At 65.9% G+C, this 10,591-nt stretch overlaps 1 protein-coding gene across 1 annotated transcript; it reads right to left on the bottom strand.

Moving 5' to 3' along the window:
• Nucleotides 1-2,127: 2,127 nt before the first annotated feature.
• TH (tyrosine hydroxylase) lies at nucleotides 2,128-9,909 on the bottom strand. The gene is made up of 13 exons (XM_077864316.1): nucleotides 9,753-9,909; nucleotides 8,235-8,450; nucleotides 7,137-7,311; nucleotides 6,778-6,866; nucleotides 6,374-6,441; nucleotides 6,099-6,149; nucleotides 5,637-5,782; nucleotides 5,397-5,532; nucleotides 5,150-5,219; nucleotides 4,028-4,084; nucleotides 3,701-3,796; nucleotides 3,360-3,493; nucleotides 2,128-2,527 (listed from the first exon to the last, which is right to left on the bottom strand). Exons 1-13 carry the CDS (start codon nucleotides 9,840-9,842, stop codon nucleotides 2,368-2,370), a joined length of 1,488 nt encoding a protein of 495 aa, XP_077720442.1. The 5' UTR covers nucleotides 9,843-9,909; the 3' UTR covers nucleotides 2,128-2,367.
• Between the last annotated feature and the right edge of the window lie 682 nt (nucleotides 9,910-10,591).

Raw genomic sequence — 10,591 nt, 5'->3', positions numbered from 1 at the left:
GGGGTGGCAGATGGCCGGAGGCTGAGGCTGCAATTTCTGGATCATTTCCCCAGTGCTGGGTCTGCGGGAAGAGCTCCTTGGTCGTCAGCACCCCGGGCCTCGGGGTCATTAGAGTCTTAACGAGGGGCCTGATGGCCACTAACAGCTGGGGCCAAATGTCCCCACGGGGGCAGAGCCCCCCACCTGGGCCTTGCCTGAGCCACATTTTCCACATTAGTGCAGGGGAGCTGGGGGCCAGAGCTGGGGGCTTCTTCTGCCCGGGCCCTGGACCCCAGCCAGTCCCTGGTCTGCCCTCCAGGTCCCTAGGATGGTGCAAGACCATGAGGGGGGCGCTTGTGGGGGAGCATCTCCTCCCTGCTCACAGCCCACCCCCCAGCCCCAGCACAGCAGCCCTGAGACCCCTAGCACCCCAGAGTACCGTGCAGAGGGCCGAGCTCGGGGACCGGCCGCTGTGCAGACATTCAGGTGGGGCCGCACTTCTCAACTCTACTGTGGGGGCTGCAGACACCCCCTGTGTGGGGCCCCATATGTCCTGCCCACGCTCCCTCTCCGTGTCTGCCCCTGTTTCTGGAGCTCTTTCCGCACCCGCCCCCTCCATGCTGGCCCCTTCCAGACTATCGATGCCCTGGACTGTCACATGGTTGGGGCCCCTGTGCTGCTCCCCAATCCCATGGACAGGGCCAGGAGAGAGGTCAGGACCCTCTCCCCCTCCCCCTGCCACCAGGTCTGGGACAGGCTGAGCCCTGCCCCATTCTCTCACTTCACACCCAGGGGCAGGAGGGGCTGGGGGCTTCCTGCACCCCTGCCTAGGCATGGACCCCAGTGTCCAGTCTGGACCCTCTGCCCAGGTAGCCCTGGCCTGTGTCCCTGCACAGGGTCCACACACTCTGAACTCAGGCTGTGCCCATGCCGCTCTCTGTAAAGGGCGGATGCCGACTGTCATGGGGTGCTATCCCCACTGTCGCGTCCACCCAGGCTGTGCAGCAATCCCCAAGGCCACCACGGAGCCCGTGGCGTCTGCAGCCTGGGAAACTGGGTGGAGGCAGACCCAGGTGAGAGGGCGGAGGGCCCAAGGGGTGAGGGCCAGCTGTCAGCCCTTCCCTCGGGGTCTCAGTGGAGCTCACAGCCATCAGAAATGCCCCACTGGGGTCTCATGGGCTCAAGAGAGGAAGGTATGGGAGGTCTGGGCACAGACACGGTACCTGAGGCACAGAGGACAGGAGGACAGACCTCCAGGGAGGGCTGGGGAAGAAGCCTTTGCCCCGGAGGGCCCTGACAGACGAGTAGGAGTTTGCTGGGATTGACATCCTAAAAGCTTAAAGCCAGGGCCCGGGCTGTGTGTGGCTGCGGGGAGTGAGCAGGGCCCAGGACACCGGCTGGCATTTCCACCCCATGGCAAGCACGGAGCCCGGCCCCTCCTGGGAAGCCCGCAGGCTGCTCTCTCCAAGGACCAGGGCAGAGTAGGAAGGAGAAGGGGCACCACAGACCGGGCCAGCGCTGGAGGAGGCTGGGGCCCCGGCTGGAGGGCCATGTGCAGCCCCGTCGAGTGAGCAGAGGCGCAGCTTACAGAGCCCAGAGTCCAGCCCCCAGTTGCCTTGCTGGGGACACAGGCCCAGAGAGGCCCTCTGGGAACCAGCTCAGAACACATTTTTGGGACAATTTCTAGGCCCTGCTCTGTGCGAGTGGGATGCCTCAGGGCCCCGTTCCTGCACCTGCTACGGGCTGGCCCCTGGGGCCCTGTCTCCCCTGCAGTGGGAACTGCTGGCTTGTGGGGAGGACCCAGCCTGCAGCCCTGCCTTGGAAACCTCCCAACGCAGAGCTGTGAGCCCCGGGATGGCTCTGATGGCCAGTCCCCACCCCTGCACTGCCACACCATGAGGATGGGGGGCTCACCCAGGACCCCCTACCTATGCCCTCAGAGCTGCTGGAGCTCAGCACAGGCTGGTCCTCCGGGGCAAGCAGGGCATCCAGGCACAGAGGGGTCCCCTGTCTGGGCCTGGGCTGCCTGGTGGGGTCTTAGAGGAGGAGGGAGACAGAAAACTTTGAGCCAGGCCAGGAGCGGGACAAGAGGGGCCCAGGATGGCTTCATGGCCCACGAGCCCCACACACAGACGACACCAGGGGGGCTCAGAGGGATTCTTTCTTTTATTGGGATTGTGAGTGGGCAGCGCACAGCATCACGGGCAGGACGAGGACACTGCAGGCAGAGCCAGGAAGCAGCAGGGTGGGGGTTGGTGGGGTGCCTTCCTGTGGGGAGGGTCTCTGGCAGGCTCTTGGGGGTGCCCAGTGCCCCAGCCCCTTGCTTGGGCAGGGGCCGGGGGAGGCCGGGGAAGGGTGAGGAGACTGCAGGGGCCTCTCCGGCTGCAGCTAGCCGATGGCGCTGAGCGCATGGGCGAGGGTGTGCAGCTCGTCCTGGACCCCCTCCAGCGAGCGCCGGATGGCGTGGGGACTGTCCAGCACGTCGATGGCCAGCGTATATGGGTCGAACTTCACGGAGAAGGGGCGTTGGATGCGGGAAGCGTAGTTCCTAGGGAGGGCAGGGCATATGGGCCCTCGGTCACCTGGTGGGGACTCGGGGGGCACTGGGGAGATAGGGAGGAGCGGGCCAGCCTGGGGCAGAGTCTGCAGCCTCTTTCATCAGTGCAGGGCGAGAGCTCCCTGTGACCAGACCAACCGACTGGATGAGATGGGGGTGAGGGGATGGGGGCAGCGGGGGGGGGGGGGGGGGGGGAGGGGGAGGGCCGAGGCCTGCTCCAAGGGTAGGCGGCAGGGGAGGGGCAGGCCTTTCCGATGCAGGCCTCTGCTGGACCCCTGTCCCACCCCACCCCTCCAGGAGTCCTTTCCAGGTCTGTTCCTGTCCCTACTACCCCCTGCCTGTGGGATCCAGCCCTCCCCGTCTCCCGCCTCTGAACACACAGCCTCTGGCTGCGAAACAAGGCCCTTCTTGAGGACGAGCAGGTGGGATGCACGGGGCTTAGCCCCCTCTGCCGAGGCCGCTGGTCACCGGCCCTCAGCCCCCGCCCCGGCCCCCCTGCGAACTCCTCCTTGCTCCCTCCCAGCCACCCCGCCCCTCCTTGCTCCCATCCCACGGCCCCAGCTGTTCAGCCTGCAGGAGGCTGGGAAGGGTCCCACACATCCTTCTGGTAAAAGTCAAACTCTGTCCCCTAGAACCTGACATTGCCCTGGCCACCAGTCTGGCAGGTGTGCCCCTCCCTCCCCAGGACTTTTTGGGGGTCCTGCTGTGGGCAGGGTGTGCACAGTTTTCTCTGTCCAGAGGGCTCACAGGCCCTGCTTGTGGGCTAGCCCATCTGGGGGCGGGGGAGGGGGGCGGGTGTCGAGGCCCTGGAGCCCTGGCCTACCTGAGCTTGTCCTTGGCATCGCTGAAGCTTTCAGACACAAAGTAGACCGACTGGTAGGTCTGGTCCTGGTAAGGCTGCACGGCCGCAGCGTCTGGGTCGAAGGCCCGGATCTCGGGCTCCTCAGACAGGGAGTGCTGGGGGAGACCAGGGGTCTCAGGAGCCCCACACCCCAGGCTCCGTGGGTGGGGGAGTTCATGGCCTGACTCCACAGCCTCCTCCCCAGGCCTGGGGCCCAGTGTGGGTGGGATGAGTTTCTTGGCCCCCTGATGGGTTGGTCCCCGGGAGGCCCCGTGTGACCACCCCCCTCCCTGGGCTGGGAGCCGTGGCAGGGGGGCCCTCACCAGGAGCTCCCCGTAGGAGGACAGCAGCCCAGCGCCATAGGCCTTCACCTCACCATTCTGCTTGCACAGCCCGAACTCCACTGTGAACCAGTACAGCTGGCAGGACAGCCATAGTGTTGCTGCAGAGGCAGCCGTGGGCACTGCCAACCCCCCACCCCTCGGGCACCCCCCACTCCCCCAACAGAGCCTGGCCAGGCTCTGGGGGTCACAGAGTAAAGGTGACACTCCCTAGACAGAGGTGGACACCTCAGCTCAGATAGGGGTCCCTGGCCTGAGCCCAGGTGTCCTGAGTCCACCCCCCAAGGCCCCGCAGGGGAAGGCACCCACCGTGGACAGCTTCTCAATTTCCTCATCAGAAGCCCCCAAGGACGCGAGCCCAATGTCCTGTGGAGGCAGGAGAAGCTGAGGAGGGAGGGCTCAGCTCACCACTGCATGGGCGCCTGCTCCAGGGGCCTCCTGGACATTACCCAGAACGCAAGGACCCTCTGGGGATTCAGAGACCCTCCAGGGATACAAGGACCCTTCAGGGATGGGGGATCCTCCAGGAATATGGGGACTCTCCTGGGATGGGGGGACCTTGCAGGGGTGAGGGACCCTCCAGAGATATAGGGACCCTCCAGGGATACAAGGACACTTCAGGGATGGGGGAATCCTCCAGGGATGCAGGGACCCTCCAGGGATGGGGCCCTCCAGGGATATAGAGACCCTCCTGGGATGGGGGGACCCTGCAAGGGTGACGGACCTCCCAGAGATGTAGGGATCCTCCTGAGATGGGGGGCCCCTCCAGGGATATAAGGACCTTCCTGGGATGGGGGGTACCCTGCAGGGGTGAGGGACCCTCCAGGGATGGGGGGCCCACCAGGGATGGGGAGCCCTCCAGAGATGTAGGGACACTCCTGGGATGGGGGGACCCTGCAGGGGTGAGGGACCCTCCAGGGATGGGGGGACCCTCTAGGGATGTAGGGGCCCTCCTGGTATGGAGACCCTCCAGGGATGGGGAGCCCTCCAGGGATGTAGGGACACTCTTGGGATGGGGGGACCCTGCAGGGGTGAAGGACCCTCCAGGGATGAGGGGCCCTCAAGATGAATCAAAAGACCAAGACCGCTCCCTGCTGTTCTTTAGGACGCCAGCAGGTGGCAGCAGAGGCCATGGGACTGCCCTCCCCAGGTCAGCTCTGCACCAGGGGGGCTGACTCCTGTTTTATAAGGTGATTTTCCCAGAAGGGGTCCAGGCACACCCCACACGGCCCACCTGCCCCTCTATCCCAGGATGACGCAGGTCCTTGAAGCCTCCTGGACCCAAGTGGCCACCGTCCAGCCACTAAGGGATTTGGGCACAGTTCGGGTGGAATGGCTCAGGTGGCAGGAGCCCCGGACAGCCCCCAGCCCCCAGCCCTGGACCACAGCCCAGGACCACAGCGCCCCCCTCTCCAGCCCTCGAAGACACACCTGGGAAAACTGAGCGAAGGTCCGGTCAGCCAGCATGGGCACGTGCCCCAGCAGCTCATGACAGCAGTCCCTGTGAGGGTGGGGAGAGGGGTGGCGCGGGGGGGCTGGGGGACCAGCAGCCCACCCCCCTGCACCCGCCCTCATGCTCCACACCCAGGCCCTCCACCCGCAGATGAGCGCCCTGCTGGCCCTGTTGCGTGAGGCTGGGCAGTGTGGGCAGGGCCGGGGGGAGCAGGTGCACACTCACGGCTCGGGGGAGTGCATGGGTGAGGACGCGTGCCGGATGTACTGCGTGCACTGGAACACTCGGAAGGCCAGGCTGGCCAGGAAGTCCCTTGCGGACAGCAGACCGGCCACGGGCCGCAGCTGGAAGCCTGTCCGCTCTGCAAGGACCACGGGTGGTCAGGGCACGGAGCCAGGGCAGGGGCGCCTCCATGCCCAGGGGGGACACCTCCGTCCCTGGGCTTGTCCCCTGCGGCACACGCACCCTTCAGGAAGCGGGACACGTCCTCCAGCTGGGGGATGCTGTCCTCACGGTACCCGCTGAAGCGCTCCAGCAGCTGGAAGGCCTCCAGGTGCTCCCGGCAGGCATGGGTCACATACAGGCTTTTCAGGGTGGTGTAGACCTCCTTCCTGCAGATGAGGAGCCCAGGCCTGGCTGCGGGGCCCCCCCATCCCATCCCCTCATCCCCTCATCCCCTCGTGGGCACTCTGAGGGGCCCCTCACGGCAGGCCTCTGGCCGGACCCTGAAGACCCTGGCCACTGGGAGGGACCTTTGCCTGTGGCTTCAGGGGTGGGGTTCTGAGGGACAGAGGGTCAGAGGGCCAGGCCAACCCACCAGCAGCCTCTCGCTCCAGGTGGACAGTCAGGGCCTTGGGAAGTCCCTCCTCTACCCATGGCCTTCGCACAGGGCCCTCCTTGTCCCTTCCACCCCGGCAGGGACCTTACCAGGTGGCAATCTCCTCGGCCGTGTACTCCACTCGGGGAATGGGGTCACCACTGCGGGGGGAGGTGGCAGTCAGCGGGGCACCGTCGGGGAGGATGTGGGGGAGGGCCGACAGGAAGGCCTTGGGGCTGAGCACTTGGCAGCCATGCAGCTTCGGCAAGTGGCCTGCTTTCCTCAGCTGAGTGTCCACAGTGATGGTGACAGAGACGTCCCCTCCCCCACCAGCTCTACCCTCCAGGATGGGTCCGGGCTGAGACTGAAGCCCCAGGGTCCTTACTGCTTGTATTGGAATGCGATCTCTGCAATCAGCTTCCTGCGCTGGCGGTACACCTGGTCCGAGAAGCCCTGGCGGCACAGTGGTCGCGCTGGAGAGGCTTCCTGACACCCCCTCCTTGCCTGCCGCCCCCTCCCTGCCCACTTCCTTTTCCCTGCCCAGCACCCTTTCCCTGCCCACCACCCCCTCCCTGCCCACCACCCTTTCCCTGCCCACCATCGCCTCCCTGCCCACCCCACCTGCGGGGTGCCTGGTGGTTGCATTTAGCCAGACCTTAGTGGTTCTCCTGGGAGCCAGACAGCAGACAGACAAATGCCCCATCTGGGGTCAGCCTGGGGCCCACCCCACCACCCTAGCCGTGACTACGGGGGCACAGGAAGCCAGGAGGCCCGTGGGCACCGGCTCACCGGGTGATCCAAGTCCAGGTCAGGGTCAAACTTGGTGACTAGATGGTGGCACTTGTCCAGCTCAGAAACTTTCCTTGGGAACCAGAGGACTTCATGGTGTTGGATGGAACAAGCTTTCATGAGTGTCAGGCCACCCCAGGAGCAGCCTCCCTTGGGGCTTCCTCGAGGCAGGAGGGCAGGGGACAGAGGGCAGGGGGGCAGGGGGCTCTGACTGCCAGGCAGACAGCACACAGACGGACAAGGGCCTGAACCAGCGGGGAGGGGGCCCCCCAAGCTGCACGTGGGTCACCCCAGGGGTCCCCTGTGAGAGCCTCTGCACCCCCATCTCAAGGTCAGGGGTTGTCCTCAAGCAGCCTCACCCTTGTTCTCCCCGGCACCACGCACATCCTCCGCCACCCGGCGCACGGAGCTGAGCAGGGCGGGCAGGTCAGCACTGGGCACCTCACAGCGCACAAAGTACTCCAGGTGGGGGCCCCCTGCCCGTGGCCTCTGGGCGGGCCGGGTCTCCAGATGGTGGATTTGGGCTTCAAACGTCTTAGGGAACAAGGGAGAGATAGAGGGGGACAGGAGACGGGGAGATGGGAAGGAGGAGCCACTGTGGGGTCAGATGTTTGTGGCCGGGGACACCCAAGCTCTCCCCACTCGGGTCAGAGCCTGCGGCCTGGGCAGGGCTTGCGGCCGGGAGATGGGGTTTTGTCCACCTTGTGTAATGGGAGTCATCGCATCCAGTGCTCGGGGTAACGAGACGTGTCCCTCGGCCACACCCAGACAGTCCAAGTCCCCAGCTGCCAGCTGGAAGGTCTGCCACCCCTGGTGGCCCCATCCAGGGCTGGGAGTGGAGCCCACTGCAGCCCCCAGGAGCCTCAAGCCCCCGCTCAGCGCCGCGGAGCGCCCAGGGGCTTGGCAGGAAGGCTCCGCTCCGCACCACCTCCCGTCGCCCAGCAACGAGGGCGCCTGGGTCTCAACGGGCCCTCGGGCCACACAGCCGTCCAGTTGCTGGAAGAGTCCAGCTCTAATGTCATTTGGGTGCGTGTGCCAGGAGCCAGTGTCCCGCCCGGCCCGGTGTGGCCAGAGCAGCTAATGCCGTCAGCTGTCACATTAGCCAGAGTCCGTCAGGGGCAGGTGGGTGTGGGGGACCCCAACTTTCCAGGCTGCCTTGCTGGGAGCTATACCCACTCACCCCGTGTGTCACCCCATGTGTGAGGTGGTAGGGGTGGCAGAGCTGGTGGCCTCAGCCCCAGAGCTGGGGCTCAGGGAGTTCCCAAGGACATGAGGGCTACTCTGAGGGCCGTCGGGCCCCCCGGAGCTCTCAGACGGGCAAAACCCCAGGCCCAGGGCTCCTGGGACCCTCTCCCCTCATCGCCCTCTGTGACCTGGGCAGCCACACTTCTGTGTGAGTCCCATGGAGAGGACAGCCCTGCCCACAGCAGCCGCAGGTGCACACCTACCCCTCTCACCTCAAATGCCTTCACGGCTCGGGACAGCGAAGAGGTCTTGGCGCCCCGCAGGGTGAAGAGCAAGTTCAGCATGGCCTTCCCGTCCTTCTCCTTGGACACCGCGGCCTCCAGGAGGTCTCCGGGCTCCGAGGAGGCAGCCGACGCGGCCTCTGCTTTCTCTCGCTCCTTGCGTGCGTCCTCAATGAGGCTCTGGCGCCGCCCGATGAAGCGCGGGGACTGTGGGGACAGGGCACGCCCAGCTCCCCCAGCCCTCGGCCGCTCCCATCCCGGTTCTGACCCACCGGTGTCCGTGAGCACCTGCTGCCCGTGGGAGAGGGACTGGCCGGCCAGGCCTTACCTGCGGGGACAGAACTAAGCCCGGGGGCAGCCAGGAAGGTGTGTAGTCACAGGCTAGGGGTGGGTGTGGTGAGGGGAGGTGCCCCTGGCACCCTCAGGCTGCATTCTTCGGCCCCTGGGCCCCCACCCGGAGGAGGTGACAGGAGGTGACGCAAAACCCTGAGGTGGACATCGGCCAGAGGGCGTAGTCTGGCTCCTAGGAGGGCCCCCCACACCAGCCCCTCTGAATGACCTCTCCTTATGACCCTCCTCCCCCGGCCCTTCCCCACAGCACAGGGACATGTGGCTCTTCATCTGGACCCAGGTGCCCATCCACAGCCTGTCCCCAAGGCCATGAGCCCCAGAGCCTGCATGGAGGAGGAGCTGCACGTCTGGGGCTCATCCCTCGGAGCTGAACTTCCAATAAGATGGTGGGGAGGGAGCAGGAGAAACCCCTCGAGCCCCCACTTGGCCTCCGGGTGTGGACAGAGCAGGTCTGCAGCCCTAGGTCGGAGAGCCCTGGGCCTCCCGGGGTGAGGAGAACCACTGAGGGGACAGGGGGGCAGTTCCCTGAGCAGGTGCCTGCAAATCGCATTTCCAGAACCCAAATCATGCTCTCATCCAAGGTCTAAAAACAAAAGCCCGTTTGAAATGTTTGGGAGCTGATGATCCCGGGCCAATCCCCGAGGGCACGGAGACCCTCTGACAGCCGGAGAGGCCTCCAATTATCCAGTTTCATGGGGGCGCTGGCCAGCACAGAGCTGCTGACCTCGGGGTCCCCGGGGTGCTGGGCGATGCTTTGGAGGCTGTCCTGGTTGTCAGGGGGGCCCGGGGGTGCTAGGGAGGGGAAGTGGGGTTCAGGACAGGAGGTCACTCATGGGCATGGACGCGTGGCCGGTGGACAGGTGGAAATCACCCCGGAGCCCCGGCCACCCCTGGGCTCAGCACCGGGTCCTGCACCCCTGGGTGGCCAGTGCCTCCCACCAGGAGCCGCCACCAGGGCCCGGGAGGAACCACCCACAAGATGCAAACACCCAGGCACGGGGGTCGCCTGCCAGCCTGGGCAGAGCAGGTGCCCACAGCCAGGACCCCACACTGTGCCCAGGTCCGTGGTGTCATGTGGACGCTGAGTCCGGGGCCCCCATCAGCCTTTGGGGGACACTCTGCACTTCCGGTCCCTCTGGCCACCGGCAGCCCCCTTACCATGATGGCTTCGGCCTGCTTGGCGTCCAGCTCCGAGACAGCCCTGCGGAAGCCCTTGGCCTGCGGCGAGGCGGTGTTGGGAGTGGGCATGGCGCCGGCGTGGGTCCGGGGCTCGCCTCACAGCCCTCTGCCAGGCGGCCTCTTATAGGCTGAGCTGACGTCAAGGCCCCTGTGGGTCCCCCACCTCCCACCTCCCCGCGTCCTCTCCTGCCGCTGGAGGGAGGCGGTGGGCGGGAGCGAAGACGCGCAGGAGAAAGGGCTCTGTCCCATTAAATCTAATTGCATCCCCGCCGCAGGCACCCAGCAGGGGCAGCGGCCCTCGCTCTGAATCACGGGCTCCAGAGGACGGCCTCTGCCGGGCTGGGGATGGCTGGGGTCCCCTCAGCAACACACCCCACGTGGGGGTGACCGGCAGGTATACAGGGAGGTGCTGTCCTGGGCACCCTGAGAGCACACGTGATGCAAAACCCTCGACCTCAGTGGCAGGTGTTCCCGAAACCCCCAAGAGGAGAAACCCAGACTCAAACCTCGGATATCGGGAAAATATTTGCTTTTCCAGAAGATTCTTCATTTCACCAAATTTCCCAACGGGGCCCCACAGCACGTTCCATTAGATGCCACCGGCAGGACTGTTCTCCGTCCCTTGTCCCATTTCCCCAGGGCCTGGAACCCCAGGCACGGCCAGTGAGACTTGGAATGTTCCAAAAAGGTCCATCCCGCCAGCATGAGGAGGCTGGGAAGCCGGGGGAGGGAAGTCCGTAACAGGGGGGAGATGGCCCGTCTCCCCTGGCCTGCGGCCCGCCCTCCGTGGCCCCCCACTCGGCCCCTGTGGACCCCCA

This window comes from Canis aureus, chromosome 21, assembly GCF_053574225.1.
Source record: "Canis aureus isolate CA01 chromosome 21, VMU_Caureus_v.1.0, whole genome shotgun sequence".
Classification (NCBI taxonomy): Eukaryota; Metazoa; Chordata; class Mammalia; order Carnivora; family Canidae; genus Canis; species Canis aureus.
This window is presented reverse-complemented; position numbering and strand designations above follow the sequence as displayed.

Excerpts from the sequence above, each read along its gene's own strand:
- TH (XM_077864316.1), bottom strand. The coding sequence starts at position 9,842 with ATGCCCACTCCCAACACCGCCTCGCCGCAGGCCAAGGGCTTCCGCAGG. Across the intron at positions 6,150-6,373 it reads ATCGCATTCCAATACAAGCA|TGGTGACCCCATTCCCCGAG; the intron begins GTAAGGACCCTG and ends CTCCCCCCGCAG. Across the intron at positions 5,783-6,098 it reads GCCGAGGAGATTGCCACCTG|GAAGGAGGTCTACACCACCC; the intron begins GTAAGGTCCCTG and ends CCTCATCTGCAG.